The sequence below is a fragment of the Tyto alba genome, unplaced genomic scaffold, assembly GCF_018691265.1.
Source record: "Tyto alba isolate M040663 unplaced genomic scaffold, T.alba_DEE_v4.0 Super-Scaffold_27, whole genome shotgun sequence".
NCBI classification, from domain to species: domain Eukaryota; kingdom Metazoa; phylum Chordata; class Aves; order Strigiformes; family Tytonidae; genus Tyto; species Tyto alba.
Window position 1 is genome coordinate 15,658,236 of NW_024881301.1, and position 18,785 is coordinate 15,677,020.

Here is an 18,785-nt window from a genome sequence, read left to right on the forward strand (position 1 = left end):
GGCCCACCTAAGAGACAGCCTAGCATGGTCCAATGTTTGTTTTTACGAACCATAGACTTTCCTCTGGAAATGGTACACAATAACCCTGAAGATGACTAAAGGCACTACAAAACATATTAGAAAGAAATACAACTGTACTGTAAGTATGGATTACAGCCAAAATGATCCGGTCAATGTATTGGAATGGACTGACTCATTGGCAAAAATCCACAATCAAGACAGTCAAGAACAAATTGTATTAAAAAAAATATACATTCACTTATGTTACTAAAAATGGTAGATTGCCAAAAGTGACTAAGAATAATTGCTTCTTTATATTGCCTGTGCAATGGAATTAAATTGGTCTGCTTAGTCACACTTTTTGCTTGGAGCCACTGGGCTGCTTTTCTCTCATGAAAGTCAAAGGGTTTAATACTTTTTATTTTGATATGACAGCATAAGCATTTAGAAAAATAATCAGGAAAAAATGCCTATCTTATTTTCAACACAGTAAAATTAAGTTCAAATGTTTTCACAGACATACAGCTTAATGAAAGGTTTTGCTTGAGAGAATATAGACTTTTGGAACATAAAGCACATCCTTGAGAGAGGTCTGTTAAGTTAGTAAGAACATCATTAAATACTCTGTAAAGGCCTACACATGAAAGCTTTTTAATTGGGTGATAATTGGCTATTCCAATTCTCCCTTAGAAATATCTAGATCAGAATCAAAATTAATGAGAAAGAATCCTTCCTTTATAAAGAATTTAAGTGATTATAAAACTGTTTAGTCCCAGTCTTGAACCTGAAGAGCAAAGAAAAAATATGAAGATGCTAGGTAAAGTTTATGAGACTTGTAGATTCTTTTTTTTTTTTTTGTATCATCCTATTCCCAAATGATATTTTGTTTTGTTTTGTTTTGCTTTTCCTCTATTTTTAGACTGTTCTATTTTCACCATTGAAGTCATAGCTACTGAATTAAGTAGGAAAAGAAAAGGTTTCCAAGTACTGGTTACATCTCAGAATGAATTTGAGAGAAGATAGAGCAGAGGTGTTTGTGATATTTAGTGATGAAAAAAGATAATCTGTCCTTGAACCTTGTCCTCTAAGGATCAGTGCAGAGTCTTTGATTAACTTGTGAAAGATGAATTAGGAATTGGGGGAAGGAGGACAAAGGAAAGAAGAACCCTTAATTACAATCTTAAGCAACTGTGTGCAACCATGATTCAGGATTTTCTTCCTGAATACATCTTATTAAGTTTTAACCATGCACTCAGACACTCCATAACTTGGAGAATTAAGATTGCTTCTAGTTGCTCTCTTTAAACCACGTCTTCAGTTCACAAATGCCATGATGCTGAATTGCTTCTCTCTGATTAGAAGGGTGATATTGGAAATCATGTCTGAAAATGAAGCTAAAAGACAAGAAACACATAGCAGTTACATATTACACTTATTAAAATACTCATTCATGTTTGCATTTCTCTACTCAAAGGCTACAAAAAAATCAGAAATTAAAATGATTTTAAAATAACCTTTGTGATCTAACCCAATATTTTTTTAAGTGATTTTATCCTCACATTAATTTATTATTGTGACACCACACTTCACAGTATAACATATAATAGGAATAAAAATTAATTATAAATGCATATTAATAGTTTGTTCATAATATGTTGATAATGCTTTACTGGTAAAGTTATAAATCAAAAGACATTGGCCAAGGCTAATTTCTTACAGTTGCCCTTGGTACGATCCATTGTTCTAAAAACGGTACGTGTTAAAAATATTTTTGTCCGTGGAAAATATCAGTTCAGCATCTCCACCAGCATTTGGAACCTCTGCCTTTTTTTCGCAGGAGGCGTCCTGACTCCAGAGTTATCACGTTTCTGTCGCAGGACCGTTTCATTCTGCATCCCCAAAAGGCTTCAGCAGTGTTGTAATGAGGCAGAAAGTTTGTGCCGCCGCTTTCTCAGCCGGACCTAGTGCAAACAAAGCGGATATTCATCTCCCAATGCGGCTTCCCCGGGCAGCGCTGGGGTTGCGGGGCTGTGCGTGGGTGCTGCCAGGCACCAGCCCCAGCGTGACACCGCGCCTTCTCCTCCCACGGGTGCGCAGAGCTCCGCCACGGGCACAGTCGCCTCTCTCCACTGTTTATTCTATGAAAGCACCTGGCTTATTTATTCCTTTTTTTTTTTTTTTTTTTTTTTTTAATGTTCTCCTTCCCCTCCCCCCTCCCCCCCCATCCTCCCTCCTACTCCACTGTGTCCCCCTCCCCTCTCTTCCCCCTTCCCCCCGCCCGGTTTAAACAGGGGCCGGATAGGAGGGACAGAAACACTGGGGAGGCAAAGGGCAGCAGGGGTGCGGGGTTTTAGGTCCCCTGAGCCGGCCGGAGACGGGACCCCGGCCCGGCCCGATAGCTGCCCCGCGGCCCCCAGCTTCCCCACCGCCGGCCTGGGGAACGGGCCGGGGGAGGAGGTGTGGATTTTGCCAGTGGAAGCAGGGCAGGCTGGGGGGACTGAAAGGGCAAAACTGTGAAGCAGGGACCCCACAAGTTGTGACTAGTTTTATGACTTCGCCTTCACGCATCGGGAGCTCTATTGATCTGGTCTTCCAGGACAAGTTGGGGGGTGGTGAGGGGGAAAAAAAAAAAAAAAAAAGAAAAATTCTATAACTCTCTCCTTCAGCTCTGCATTTCAAATGCAAATCCGGAGATAGATTGGCTCCCGCCCCACCCCCTAGCCCGGCTCCTGATTTTTATCCAAAGGACTCCATCTGTATATCCTGTCAAGGAGGAGGAGGAGGAGGAGGAGAGGCGGGGGGGAGTGGGGCCGGGCAGGCTGCTGGCTCCCTGGATCCCTTTTCAATAGCCGCCGCTGGGTTTTCGGGAGGTACAGAGTCCCGGCGCCTCCTCCGTGCGCCCTCGGACGGATCTGGCAGCGGCGCGGGCCGCCGAGCCGTGATATCCCCTGCCCAGAGCAGCATCCCCACCTCCTCTGTCTCCTTCCCTCCTTCCCTCCCCCTCCTTCCCTCCCTCCTCTTCCTCCTCCTCCTCCTCCTCCCGCAGCCACGATCCGCACCCAGTCAGAGCTGGGCTTGGCACCGGCACCCACTTCTCCCACCGTGTGCCCAGCGGCTGGCCGTGCCGGGCCGGGCCGGGCCGGGCCGTGCGGCGCCGCGCTGCTCTGCGCCGCGGAGGAGGAGGAGGAGGAGGAGCGGAGCGGCGCTCCTACCTCCGCGGGTGCGGGCGAGTGCGCGGGCGGGCGCGCAGCCCCCATGCCAGGCGGGCGCCCCGCCGCCTGCAGCCCGGCCCCCGCCTGGGAGCATCCCGCCAGCACTTCGCCGCGGAGGCACGGTCGGCCCTTGGGATTAAAATACTCACTGCGCTGAGCAGCCGCGGGAGAGGGGGAGCAGGTAAGTGCCGGCTGCACCTGTGCCTTCCCTCGCTTTCCTCTCTCCCTTCCCCTCCCATGTAGGTAGCGGGGAATCAGAGCAGTTGCAGGAGAAGGCTGTGTGCGGTTCGCCTCCCCCCTGCTCTCCCCCCCCCAGCCCCCCGCGCCCCTAAACCGCTACTCCTCGGCAGCGGGGCTGTGGCTCTGCGGAGGCAGCCGGGCGGTAAGTTTCGTTTTCCCCCAGCTCGGGGGCGGCGGAGCAGGGGCCGGCGGGGCGGCCCGGGCGGCGCGGCTGGGAACGGCCGCGGGAGCACCGGCACCAGGCGTGGCGGGGAAAGCGGGGGAAGTAAGAGCACTAATACTCTACGCGTGTGCGCACCTTCTGAATATTAAGAGAACAATAGCATCTCTCTGACTCTTTGGAGAAGTCTCACAGAGAAGCGGGGAGGTGGGGTGGGGGAAGGGAGGACCACAGACTTCTGCAAGATGTAGGCAGCACTAAGACCTGACTGCCTCAGTCATTTCTGCCACATCAAAGCGGCTGTTTTGATTGATCTCAGAGTCCGGCACTGATGCTCCAGAGCAAAAGATTACCGGGGCCAGGAAATTTCCTGAGTTTTTTTCCCAGAGCTTTCCTCCTTTTCTGTCAAGGATGTTCTAGAGTTTGCAAATGCTGAAATGATGGGAGCTTATTTCTTCGATTAGTATTCGGCTGGTAAGGCTAGCTCTGCAGTGCTTGGCTGTTTGACACTGACCCTTCCCCCCTCCTCCCTGTCCCCCCATCTCTCCACACATCTACACATGGGCACATCCTGCTTTCCTATAATAGGCTGTGTGCACTGGTAGCAAGTGGTCTGTGATCTGGGTCCTCAGATTTCTAGTTGGTAAAGGGAGGGAAAAATATCCCTTTTTGAAATAAGATTTAGCCTTTTTACTCGTGGCCTCAAAAGGTGAGGTAATTCACGTGAGCCAATATTGTGCAAACGATATCTTCCCCAGCAAATTAGGGCATTTAGGGAGGGATGGTAGATGAAGACTAGTGAGGGACTCTGATTCTGGGAGCTGCAATGTTGATACTTGAATCTTTTCCCATTGCAAGGATAAAATCTTGTGGTCTGATAGATAACTTCTCAAGTCAAAGCAGAGACTTGAAAGGGAAACATATACTTTATAATCTCTCCAACGAGACATACTCCCTTGCTGTTTTTCACCTATACCATAGGCGATTGTACAGCTTTGCAGAAAATAAATCATTTTCCCTGGACAAATAAGTAAATACATAAAGGAGACAAACTTAAGAATACCAGTTTCTGAAACAGTCTCTCATTGACAGTGATGTGTGACTTTTCTACACTTACTACATTTACTAATTGTTTCTCTGTTACATTATATGAAGTTTGCAGGAAATTGTCACTGGGGAAAGCTAGATACTTATTCTGTTTCTGACAAAGACAGGTCTACATAACCTCAGGTGATGAGCTATTCAGACGGACAATAGCATGAAAGTTGCATAAGTAAATTAAGTTTGCTTAGAATATAGCTTCTGAAGGTACAACAGGTCAACAGATAAAGATCAGTTGGGAAATGATGCTGATTTGCTCTTAGCAATATCATAAGAGTTTCAAAGATGCAAAAGCGAAGTGAGGATATTTAGAAATAAGATGTCTGTGCCTCATTAGAGCTAGTTCAGTGCAACCAGTGTGTTATCATCTTTGTGGGAAAAAAAAAATAAAAAAGAATAAAAAGCCCACTAAATAAATCCAAAAGAACTATCTAGAGACCAAATGTGACATCCTGTTTAAAGTCCTTGTACACGCTTTTCTAGCTCTCCATCCTGCAACTACCAGGGGATCTAATCTAGACACACATCTTTTTTAGGGTCATGAAGAAAGGCTAAGTAAGATTTAAAAAACAATTGGAGTAAAATCCACAGCAAAGGGAGAAAAGCAAAGGAGCTGGCTCTGAAAACTTTTAATGTTAAGTATGTCAAATATGTTGGGTTTGAGTATTTAATGTAGATGAAAAACTACCTGGAATATTAAGGAAATATCAAAGGTAATCTGAGCTACCACTGCATGTTAGAAGTGTGTATCAGTTAATGTGAATCAAAACACAAACATTAATGATGTTGACTGTTTTCTTGCAAAAATCTATTAAAGATTGCAGTTTTATTCAGAGGGCATTTCAGCGTTATAATGGGAGACTTTATGGTAATTAAAGGCTGATGTAGGTCATTAGAATTGTGCTAAGAGTCAGATGACAGCCTCACAACTCTCTTAAATCTACTTTTATCAATTTAATAGCCAAGCATTCTTATCTTCCCATGTAAAAGGGTAATTGTAAAGAATTTGTATAACTGCAGATCGTCTATGAATTACCTGATGAGAATGGATATAGTATCCATGTAGATTTTTGCCTACACTTTTCATGTATAACTGTGTGCGTGTGCATGTTGTGTCCGTATTTTTATCTTTCTTCAGCAATCAAGGACTTGACTGAACAAAATCATTATTAATGCAAAACATTAGGTTGTTCTACTCTAAGTTAAAGTCCTGCTTTGCTATAAACCTGGCCCTTTCTCAAAGGTATTCAACTCACAGGTTTACTCTAATGTGCAATGAAAATGGAAAATATTTTAAACTTCAAATAGTTTGCAGATGAATGTACTGCTTGGGAGTCAGTTCTAGTGACAGGTTGGCTAGTAAGTTTCTGTCTTTGTTTTTGGCTATTGGCTTCGTTAGCTGATGTGTTCAGCGGTTCTTCAATTAAGGCCTTTCTTGAGTCATACAGTTCCCTTCAGTTTATCATACATATATTTTTTCATGTACATTTTCATGCTACTACTGGGTATTGTTTTCTCATGACAATAAAAATCATTAAATTCTAGCTGAGGAAGGGTGCATAAAATAGATGATGGTTGCTTCAGTTCTTCCCATCAAACCAGGCTTAACTCTAAGCAGTAATGCAGGAGTGCCTCCTCTGGGAATTCAGCGGTTCTGCAAGAAGATCATCCCTAGGTATTATGTGAAGTTCCTCAGATTAAGTGAGGCTGCAGAAATTGAGCTTGTGGAAATTTAAATGTTTAACTTGATTGGTCACAGATATACAAATACTGCGAGCATCTCTTTTCAATAACTGATCAAATTAGCATAATCCTTTCCAGCAACTTAGATCTATAAAATGTGCCATAGCAAGGTAAAAAAACAACAAAGCACTTCCACATGGAGAAAATTATACTAAATAATAATAAAAAAATCTTTCTTTTGTTCATTTTTCTTGGGGAAAAAAAGAATCCTACCAACAACCCAAACAACTTAGCACTCTAGCTACATACAATCTTATGATCAACTGCAGAGAAGTATGAAAGACCAAAATATGTTGCCTGGTTTTCTTTACACATTTTTTAAAGCTGTATCATTTACTGAAGTGTGCCTAGTGTTTTTATATTGTCTCATCAAGTCCTTTCACCTGAGTCAGAGGGTATTGGAGCCAGTTTAGTGTAACAGTACCATATGTTGGGAGTAGTGATAGTTTTTTTCTTGATAACCAGATGCAGGCTGCAGGATGTGCACTACATTTACAGATCTCCCATGTGAATATTTAGGCCAGTTAGTGGCAGGAGGTTGTGGTCTGTAGTTGTAATGTCATCTGGCACAGGGTGTTAATAGGTTTCTTTGTATTGCCTTGACTTGCAGAGCTTTATTTCATGGAAGGGTCCCCACCTCACTTGCTCTAAGGCACCCTTCTTTTTTCCTTTTTTTTTTTTTTCCCTGAAAAAATGATAACCAGACATTGCAATCTACAACATAATTAGACATGTTATCTTCTATAAAACCCTTTGTCTCAAAGATCACAGAATTCCTGTGTCTGTGAAGGAGTGTCCTGTGATAGTTTGGGTGTGTGACATAGAGGAATTACAGGCTTACAGCAAAGGGGAATTTTCTCTGCCATGGAAAGTGACACCCTTTCCAATGGGCATTGTAAAACTGAATGTCAAAACATAAATATTTCAGTGAGGGTAGTTCAGCTGTCAGGAGGCTCACCTGCTGATTCCTCTGTGTTTAAGGGATCATAGTTCAAGATCCAGTGGCAACAGTCACTCTCAGTATTATCTCAAAACGCAGGGTCTTACTGAATGACTAAAGTAGAGAAAAAAAAAAAAACAAAAAAACAAAAAAAACAAACAAGGCATAACTGTGCACTATTGACCAAGCTAAAGTAAGATTTACTAGCAGGTGTTGTCCGGGCTGCACTTCCAGAGGCAGTGACAGTAAATTTTGCAACATTATCAAAAACTGAAGCAATCTGATGAGATAAGAATAAGGGGGAGGGAGAAGGAGGAAAGAGAGGGAAGGCAATAGAGTGGAAGACTCTTCAGTTACACCTTGAATGGATGCACTGATCTGATACCAAGATTTCAAAATAGAGAAATGTAATCCAGTGTGAAGGTGTTTGGTAATGGAAAAGGTTTTGGATTTCCACTACTTCCTGAACAATTTTACATATTAGAAAGACTTTAGGACAATATATGGTGAAGGACAAAATTCCGCGTTGGGTTGAAGAGGTTGACAGGGAAATGATATGGTTCATAGATTATGCTGGCACTGTGACACTGGTAGCAATGTGTGAGTGGAAGTTTGCAGGAATTTGCACTTTGGCTGCTGAGGTTAGGCGGTACAAAGATTATCCCAAGAGACTTCAGCAAACAGAGCTACAGGGCTGGGGAAATCTCAGGAGTGGGGAAAGAGGGCTTCCATGAGGATATCTAGGAGGCCGAAGGCACCTTTTGTCCATATCTGCTGGTGCTCACTGCTACACAAAACCAGCAAGGACTAGTATTGATGTGTTGTTTTAGAAATTATGGAGCCAAGCAAAATATTCAGAGAGATTTTCAGTGGGTGTAAATTACCCTTAATTGCTTGCAGTGAGGGGAACTATTCCTTAAAGCTGAGGATCTTATTCATGATCTGAATGTTTTCAACAAATCAAGATTGTCCCTTGGAGACAGTGCATAATAGTGTCTTTTTGACACTAGCAGATTGTTTTGGCAAAGTAGAGTAGTAACATTTTTCAGATCAGCAGTGTTCACCAGAACACTTCTGCTACTAGACTGTGGCTTAAATATAGTTCAATTCCTATACAGCAGATGGGAGAAAATGTAAGTTTTAAGGTATATATTGAATAAGGAGGTTATTATTTTTTCAAATGTATATTCTTCAGTCCGATGTTTTATGTATCAACCACTTATTTAAGAACATAAACATAGGCAGCATGTTACTGCTCTGGTAAGACATACTACATGTGCAGTCCAGATCACATAACATACTATTTGAATTACACACTGTTTTTTATACTTTATATTTTCATATTTGTGATTGTCAGGACTATATGAAAGTAAATAGGAAATACAAGTTTCGATGTGAAAGGTAGAGCCTAATGCTTTAAATATACCAGCAAATAAATTAATTTTATTTTTAAAGCTTAAATTACATTTTATGGAGGCAAAGCATGAGTGAGGAGACATGATTGCATTTTATTCCTGTTTGGAGAGAGGCATAGTGTTTTGGAGATCCAAAAACAAGATGTAAAGGTGCACTTATGTCCTAGGGTAATTAATGACATCAATTACAAGAGCAAATATTTCTCAGTTCTCTGTATTCTGAGTCCAGTTTGTGCAGAAAGTGATACCACTTTATAAAAGAGCATCTTTAAGCTCAAAATACAAAATGGTTGCAGGTCAGTTTTTCCTTCACTTCACACTCAAGCTTGTAAACACAGATGACAGAGAAGGCACTGGAATCAGAGCACCGCATTCCCTCTCTTGCTATCAGTGTTAGTCATATCCACTGCTGCAAGTGCAATCCCAAACATTGAAGTTATGCCTTGAGCAGGATAAAAAAACCCAACAGCACCTTTTATTTTTCAGTTTTATGAATGCTGTGATGATGCTTATGTGGACTTGTGGACTTCATATTTATGGACTTCATAGAACAGGTTGATGTTGAAGTGCTAGTTATGTTTGGACAGAAATATAGTATTTTTTTTTATTATTTTAAAAAATCCATATAAGCATATATATCTATATTAGTAAGAAAGGTAACAAAATGCAATTTAATAAATAATTATTCCTAAACCAGAAAAGATTTTGAATACCAGACACTTTTACTTCTGCTTTGGGAAGTATCACGCTCAAAAGGCAATGTGCTGAAAGAACTATAAATAAAAACCTTAAAAAAAAAAAAAAAAAAAGGTCTCTAGGAGGAAAAGGAAGACTAATCTTGAAGAAGGGGAGGGAGGGAGGAAAAAGTGTTTCAGAGCAGAAAGTGCTGCCACACTGCTGAATAAAAATAATTGAAATTCTGGAGACTGTGTTGTTTAAGTATTTGAGAATGAGTAAATGACAACATTTTTTTTTTTCCAAGGGGTGTGAGTATTCTGCTTTTCATCAGATTGTGCTGTCTAGCATATGGACTGTTTTTCAGTTGGTATTTTGGGTGCATTTTTCAGTTCTGTGCTGTAGTGTGTGGCTGGGGACCATGGCACTCCATATGGTGGCTTTCATACTTTCCTGCAGGTGTAAAAGAAAGGATATAAGAGAACACTGTTCGAGATAAAGGTTAGAGCAATTCTAGGTTTGAAATGTCTGTTCAGAGCAAGAACAAGACATTTTGAACTGCTTCGTGGAAAGATTCTAACATATTGTAAATGTTTTACTGACATTTCTTAAGAAAATCCATTTCATATTTTTATCTCTGTTAAATAACAATCTGCTGCCTTTTTGAAAAAAAACTGACAGTTTATCAATATCAGATGTCTTTAACCTGATGTAACTTAGACACAGAGAGGGAAAGTAAAGGGTGCCTCTACTACAAACATTTATCTTATTTGAACTGAGCAGTAGGAAGTGAACATATCACCAAGGAAGTACAGCTACCCACCTTGACATTCACGGCAGTGCTCTCAGTAATTATTATGTCATATGGTTATGATTTACCCGAAGGGCCAGATCAAAACTGAGCTATGACTAGTTGGGATTAATAATTTTAAACTATGCTCTGCTAGCGAGGATGACATCTGTGTGTTAATCCCAACGCAAAGAGAATCTTGGTCTGTGTTGGAGACATGTCTGTTACAAACCATAGAACCACATTTTGGAAATTAGAGTCTTTAGATAAGACATTGACTATTCTCTTTGTTTTGCCTGTAGGGAGACGCTGGATTTTCACATATGGAAGCTTTCAAATTGCTGCTGCTTAGCAAACACGCTCAGTGGGTTTGTGGTTTATCCCGCCAGTCTCTAAGCAAAGCCTTTCTGGTGCAGGGCAGTACCACAGAAGGGATTACTATAAAAAGGCCTTAAATACAGTCTGTAATCAGAAGAGCTTTTTATTTGTTTCATGTTTCTGCCCTCTAGGTACCTTTGACAGCACGATGCATAAGCATTCTACAGCTAAAAGAGCCTGACATACTGAAAACAGCAGAGATCGCATTTCACTCAGTTTTAATAGTAGCGGGTAGGGATATAATGATAATCTATCTAGAGCATTTAATGTTTATGTGATTTAATGTCTAGCCTTTTTAGATTAATTATATGTGGAAAGGATGAAATCTTCTTTCTTCCATGGCTTCATAAGTAGCAGAGGCTTAGTCCAAATGAATGCATTGTTATCTGCTTTAATTTCGTTCTCATTTTTACCCTGTGTTTGGCACATTTTAAATTCTTCTCATCTGCCTCATTTCTCACTCAGAGAAAGACAATGCCTATTTCAGAGAGAGCATTTCTTACTTGGGGTTAGTGCAGGTGATTCCCCTGAAAAGCAAAGCTACATTTGGTTCTGACTGACAGAACTTATACTTTTTAAAAAGATTATACTAAGTATAGATTTTTACTTGGCCAGAGAAGGCTCATAGTTGAAAAAGGAAGAAAAAAGACTTGTTTAATTATTGAAGGCTTTGCGGCTTTTTTTTTTTTTTTTTGGTAAATGATTATTTTTTAGTGAGTTCTATCAGCTATGAAATGATCAAGATTTTTAAATAAAAACAGACAAGATGCACAAAAAGAAAAAAACTGACATTAAGACAAGCTTTCATTAAAAACACAAAATCACATTATCCTCTGATCTTTCTGAACATATTTGTGTATAAGTATATAAACTAGTGTAACGTATTTCTTGCTGTGCCTGAAGTTTTCTTTAGGAATGCAGTGAAAATGAGTGCGGAGACTCTGAGGGCTTTTTGGCAGGTCGAGTTCAGATCAAAACAAATCATAACATCTGGTGTACTGTGACTAAGAATCAAACTGTTCTGATTCATCTTATGCTCCCTTATTTTACTTTTCAGTTATATGGAAGAGGGTTAAGCTAGAATATGCCCTTGCCATTAATGTAACTTCCTGCCTGTAGCTGGTTTGTAATTGTATCATGGTAATGGCAAGTAAAGCAGACTGTAGCAGACAGAGGAGGAAAAATCAAACCGAATAACTGTAGAGAACTGCGCTTGCTTTGACTATTTTAAAGAGAAAAAGATTCAGCATTTGCACTAGGGAAACTGGTGTATTAAGAAAACAGTCATGAGAAAACTTTATAGCTATAAATACAAATGTATCAGGAGTAGTAATACCATTCAATGAATGTACTCTAAACTCTGAGGCTTATGTAAACTTGATTGTGTTGATGATGAGAAAGATAATAAATAAATATTTCTGATGTATTATGTGCAATCTGCAATGAATTTGCATTCTTTAAAAAAAAAAACAAAAACAAAACAAAACCAAAAGAAACCCACAACAAAGTTCTGACAACAGTTCTTGTTTGTTTGTTTGTTTGTTTTTTCTGGATAGGTACCTATTGCACCATTTCTTTGGTGAAGGCTATTCAGCAGTAGTGACTTCTTCTGATCGACAACTCCACAAATTATTATCTCTGGACTCCCAGCTGACACCCTGCCGGAAGCTAGAGCTACTGAGACAACTGGAATTGTGCCTGTTCTCATCAAGGTCTTTTCTTTCACGGGAAAAAAAAAAAAAAAAAAAAAAAAAAAAAAAAAGATGAAGTTGGGCAAAGTGGAGTTCTGCCATTTTCTGCAGATACTAGCTCTTTTCCTGTGTCTTTCTGGGATGAATCAAGCAGAACTCTCAAGGTCCAGGTCAAAGCCCTACTTTCAATCAGGGAGGACGAGAACAAAACGCAGCTGGGTGTGGAATCAATTCTTTGTGCTGGAAGAATACATGGGTACAGACCCACTCTATGTAGGAAAGGTAGGGGATTTAAATGAACTTTGGAGAGTGCAGATGCTTGCTTTTTGATGTGTTTATATGGTCCAACCTGAAAATTGTAAATCTGTCAGCATGGTTAACTTAATCCAGGATGGAACAAAGTTTTGTAGTTTGAGAAAGAAAAATGTTTTAACACCTCAAAACAGCAACACATTACATTCCTGATTCCTCTTGTAATTTTCTTTAACAGCTCTACATATTAGCTATGCTTCTTTAAAGGAGTATGGTAATGAAAGTGTTTCACCACCATTGATACAAAGAAAATATTTTATTACTAATATTAGATGTATTTTTTTATGTAAGAATAGAGAAACATAATGATGAATATTCTTTTATAAGAGCTAACAGCTAGTCCCAGAAAATAGTTCCGTGTTATGTTGCTTGCTTCCTAAAGATCATCACTACTGAAGGCAAGAGAGAAAGAATCAGGCATCTGGGGCTGTGACAAGTAAAAAGGAGGGCATGTCTGCATTACTGCTTTGCTTTGACATTGCCTGCCTGACAGATTGGCACCTTGGGGGCCTCACTGCCCTCCATGCATAACACAGCTGTGTGGCTTTACCTTCCCTCTGATGGGCACCAGGCCAATGCAGAGCAAGCCCTTACATCAAGACATCCCAAATGTCTTGTTTCGCGCGCCCATCATCACACGTGAAGCACACTGAGCGCAGCTGTGAATACGGGCCTTAGCTCATTTGCCGTCTTGTGCTGGTGGGTAATACACTTCCTTCAGTGATTATGAAGGAAAAAAAACCCAACCAAACAAGCAAAAAACCCTCTTGTGTTTCTATGTAACGTTTAGGTGTAGTCATCTTACTGAAAGAAAATCCCATTTTTCTATGTAAAATCAGAATCAATAAATAGAGTTTCTCATTAAAATATAGCAAATGCATAGAAAACAAGGGAGTGACAGATTTTGGAAAAATGGCATGCTTACAGAAAAGGAGATGAAGTAATCTGAAATGCACCACTTTAAATACATGAGTGCAATGAATTTCAGCTTACTTAATTTGTCCTACTGAGGCAAAAACCTTGATGTTTGTGTTAACACAGTTAAGCACTTAGAATTTAATCATGACAACTGAATAATCAAGTTAAATGCAGAACTGTTCTCATGATTACAGCTATGGTTGTGTTTAGGTGCTTTCCTAAATTGGGGTTGGTACTTTGCACAATTGAGCCCTTAAAAAAGATGTGCTAGAATCAGAAATATCATCTCTTTTCACAGCAGTCCGGAAAGCTTTCTGTGTAAGTTTTAAGTTATGTATCAGTTTTCATTCTGATGCCATGCGGCTGCTACTTGGCTTTGTGAATTTTGTCTTTTTGGCAAATTTGTTCTCAGATTGGAGATTCTCTTGCACCTCTGGAAAATGGCCTATTTGTCATTCTTGCCCACTGATAAAAAAGGACGTGGGGCGCCCAAATTAGAATTTCTCTCCTGGAAAAGAAGTGTCTTTAAATAATTGACTGAAGACTGGTTTTGATCTGTAGCAACACTTATATTCATTCAATTGCTATATTACGGCTAAAGATGCTGTGGTAGCACTAGAGTGCATGATATTTGTATGTATGTGGTTATTTTTAGCTTTACAGTCTGCTCTTTCCTGTCCTTTACAGGAGTCCTAGCATTCATAAACAGGTATCTTCTGAAAAGCAAATCTTTTCTTCTGAAACTCTCTGTGCCCATCCTGATTTTGTATCAGCAGTATGAATTGTTGGCTCAGGAGCTCACATTAGTACTAGCAATTCATTTTCTAGGAAAAGCAGATAAAAATTTGCACTTGCAAAAGGAAGCCCGTCTTCCTGGAAAGAGAGTCCTTGCTGAGCATCTTATAAGATAAGACGTGCCCAGTTCCTAACCTTCTCACTGGAGAGGCTTTCTATTGTGTGTTTCCTGAGGTGCAATCATGACCCAAGCTGCATTCCCACACAGGGAAACAAGAAGGTGAAGAAGTGATTTTCCTTCTGTATGTTAACATATTATGTGTAGCATCACTCTGAAGTGAGCAGCAGTCACCTTCCTCCCCCTCTCCTCCCCTTAAAAATATTTCTGTTCTTGTTTCAAATCCTTTGCAGACAGGTAGAGACTGAGAAGACTGAGATTTGAATAGGAAGATTGGGGTTTTGTTTTGTTTGTTTTTTCATTTCTGTGGGTTTTTTTGTTTGTTTTTGTTTTGTTTGTTTGTTTGTGTTGTTTCCCCACCCACACCACACACACCCCGCACCCCCCACCCCCCCCTTGGTGAAGAATCTACAGTAAGCAAAGAGCTGGCATAACTCACTTCTCTCATCAAGTGAAGTGAAAACAGCAACCAGACTCTGGCTTGTGTTCTGAAGAGTTCTCTGCTCCTGGGGAGGTCAGTTCTGCACTGCCTTACATTCAGGATGCTTTGCATGGTGCCGATCTAACGGTACATCCAGGAATGAGCAACCTTCCTCTAGATTTTAAGGGCTGTGAGATAAAAATGTTTCAGAAACACTCAGGCAAATGCAACTGCAATAGGGAATATTTTCTCTGCACCACTATTCAATTTTACAAAGCCCTAGGCAATTCTGTTTGGAAGTCAACATTCAATGAATGTTAGGGTTACATGGCAAATCGTTCAAGAGCCATGAAATACCAATGTTAATTCCATGTTCAGCATTAACTCTGTCCTCCTGGGTATGTGCATTCTGACACTTTAATTACATGATCATGCAGGGTAGAATACTATTATTTTTAAATAATGTAACAGGACTTCACCTCAGTAAGATGAGTCATTCAACTAAAATATTTTTTCAGTGTTTTCATGTTTGTTTAACAAGATTTCAGATTCATACCTGAGGTATATTGCAGGCTTTCTTCCTGCATCCTTAACATCCATTTATTGGCAGAATGTTTTTTGGTTGGTTGGTACTTTTTTAATATTTATTTTCTTAAGGTGGCAGGGACTTGTTTCTTGCATCACTTTAGACAAACCTCTGGTCCATCAGTTTTACACTAATAGGAGTCAGAGGTGACTGAGGAGGGGTTTTTGTGTTTTTTTTTTTTTTTTTGTTTTGTTTTGTTTTGTTTTGTTTTAATGTAAGTCTCTCCTTTGGTATGATTTTTAATCATCTTGGATTTAATCCTGAGCAATTCTGAGTGCCTCTTGGGAGGTGCTTAAAATGTAATCAGATTGTGGACTGAACCATATACAATTTCTTTCTGTCTGTCAGCACAGCATATATGTTCACTTAAAGGGCTGAAGCATTTAACTATTTAGCCCATTTACCTGTTTGGGTAGGCACTGTTATCTTCCAGGCATGCCATGTAGGAGGTGAGGCAGTTAACTATGATGTTAATTTAGCTAGAAGCATAGGTGGTTTCTGTTTTCCAGAAAATGTTCCAGAAAACATATTAATGTTCTGTGAAATGTCTTACTCTACTTTCCATATAAATTACTGTAGTGCAATATATTTCGACATAAAAATAATAGTATAGATCAGTTTTAAATGATTCAATGCATAAACACATAAAATTAGGAAAAAATGTATGCTATTATGTTGAATATGTGAAAAGCTGTGTAGAATCTTGTAATTAAAGTCTATATGAGTAAACTGACAAAAAGGGCTGCAGTTAAAGTAGAACTTCAAAATTTTGTTGATATTTATTTTGGCTTTGTTACGTAACTATCAGGCATCTAGGGTTTGTTTTGGGTTGTGTTTTTTGTTTGTTTGTTTGTTTTGTTTGTGTTTTTTGTTGTTGTTGTTGGTTTTTTTGGTTTATTTTTTATTTCATTTTGCATGTTCTGCTGCAAGAGTGTCAGTCTCCTCAAAAGCATTATAATAACACAAAGTCTCAGACACTAATCCTTTCATTTTTTTATAAAAAAAAAAATAAAAAAATCAAAAGAAACCATAAATAAACCTTAAGAAGTGAAACAAGGCTGTGAACTCCATGTGAGATGCTGATAGATGACTAGCTTCACTGTTTTCTTTTGGGTCCAAACCAAAACTCCTTTTTCAACAGCTCTAAATTTAGGTATAGTTAAAGACAGGGACAGCTTTAAGATCTTTACTGAGTTCAACTCTTTTTTTTTTTTTTTTTTTTTTTCTTCCTTCCCTGAAACCTCACAAAGATATTAAGAACTTAAAATAAAAGAGAAAAAGACATAGGCTTGATTGAACGCAAACCCAGGAAGTTGATATTTAACTTTGAGAGGTTAACTGATGCTTCTCAAAAAATAATACTTGGAACTTGTTAGGTGTCTTGCATGTAGTTTTTATTTATTGTTTATGGGGAAGGAAAGCTTAAATCCTAATTTTCATTTTCTACATGGTAAAATAAAGAAAAAAATGTTAAGAGTGGACTAAGAACATGTAGTTTGTTAGAGCTCACATTGTCATTGCCTTGCAATTCCATTTTACCTGCCTCTTTGTTTTTCTTCTATTTTAAGATAAAAAGGCTTGTTGGATTCAATTTTCACACATGGACCTAAGTGTATCAAAGCTAATATGTGCATTATTATTGTATGGAATAGTACCACATCAGTAAAAGCACACAAAATAACTATAAAAATAGAGTGAACCTAAACGTTGCCTAGAAAATTGGTGCATTTAAGAGAATTTACAGATTTGCACCAAGGCATGGTGGGGAAAGGGCTTTTCAAGCAGCAAAATAACAAGAAGCGTATGTCATTGTCGGCACAGAGAGTGGGTTGTTTTTTCCAGCCTCATCATTTTGGAGGGAAGGAGCCCATACAGGGGACAATACTTTTTTTTTGTGTGTTTTTTGTGTTTTTCAAAGGTGTTGGTGAATGTGTCAGTAGGTTGACAGAATTATTCACAGACAATATTTATCTGTGGTGTGACCTTATATCAAACCAAACATACGTAGTCAGAAGTAGGACTCTTTTTCTAGATCATAGCCTGACACTTTCAGATGTGACTGATGGCATTTTGACTTGGATAATCATTGTCTTTGCTAAAATACTTCATGGCAGTGAATACTGTGGAAGCGCTGGCCGCTCAGTCAGTCTTGGACTGATATGCGGGAATATCAGTTGCTGAGAAATTTAGGGAACGTCATCTGTGGTGAAAGAGATAAGAATTCTGAATAGAAATTAACCCAAATAGCTTGTCGTTTCTTTAGAAACTACACTAGATCAGTTTTACTGACAGTTTGGAAAATGGAGAGGAGGTGGGGTGAAATTATGAAGGCTAACTGTAGGTAAGAGGCTAGGCTGCCTCATTTGCAGATAATGGAGCAGGAGGTGAGTTGGGTGCAATTCCCTGCCGGGCTTTGTCACTCCCACTGCCTCTGGAGGCAACCCATGGAGACCTGTGCACTCTGTCCAGCCTTAACCTCTCACCCATCCGAGTGTCCTGTTCAAGATAAATGTTCACACCTGCTTTGCAAGTAAGCTCCTGACTGAGAGTAGCTACAGCTCTGCACAGATTTCCCACTCCACCCCCTCACCCAGAGTACTTTTGGGAATGAAAAAAAAACAGACGAACCCAAACCAACTATTCTTCATCTATCTTTGTAGGCACTATGTGAGAAACAAAGATGGCATAATTCAGAGAGGAACTTCTCCTTTGTTATACGTTTTGTTCCTTTTCTATTTATGTTATCTTTACTTTTATCACAATCTTTGAAACACTGATGTTTTATATACTCCCAAAAGGCCATTTACGAAAGTGAAAAAGCAAGTCTGCTGTATTTCTGATATTTATCCATCTCAGGATCTCTTTGTTGTTCTGTGCTACGAAAATTAATAAGAGTTAACCACTGAAATAAAATGGGACATGCCATTCCTGTCAGTGTTTTTCTACCACAAGTTCTGCAAGTGAAGCAAATAAACAGACAAAATAGTCAAGTCCTGTTTACCGGTTCTGTGGATTGAATAGGTCTTGGTGAAGGGATACTTCAGTTGTCCAGCAGTGGTATGAATTTACCATCTCAGCTTGTACTACGCAGTCACTAGTAGCACACACTTTTCTTCACTGGATAGTCGCTATGGGCTTTGTGCTATTCCATGACTTTATTTGGATTACCATGAGAGCTGACTGACAATCTGAATGTTTCCTACTTATGCAAGGCTGAAGTGTCTCTGGGAGAACGGTGAGATTAAGGCACACAGGAAGAATTATCCAAAGGGATAACCTAAGTTCTACTG

General features: G+C 39.7%; 1 protein-coding gene and 1 long non-coding RNA gene across 2 annotated transcripts in view; one reads left to right on the forward strand and one right to left on the reverse strand.

Moving 5' to 3' along the window:
• Positions 1-312: 312 nt before the first annotated feature.
• Positions 313-3,671, reverse strand: LOC116965802. Its single transcript, XR_004409660.2, has 3 exons — positions 3,362-3,671; positions 1,718-1,961; positions 313-1,394 (listed from the first exon to the last, which is right to left on the reverse strand). It is a non-coding gene; the product is annotated as an uncharacterized LOC116965802 (long non-coding RNA).
• LOC104366730 (cadherin-7) overlaps positions 2,317-18,785 on the forward strand; it is a 92,264-nt gene continuing 75,795 nt past the window's right edge. The window contains exons 1-2 of the mRNA XM_033010692.2: positions 2,317-3,393; positions 12,211-12,627. Coding sequence (XP_032866583.1) covers positions 12,418-12,627 — 210 coding nt within the window. The 5' untranslated portion in view covers positions 2,317-3,393; positions 12,211-12,417. The remainder of the gene's footprint in view (positions 3,394-12,210; positions 12,628-18,785) is intronic.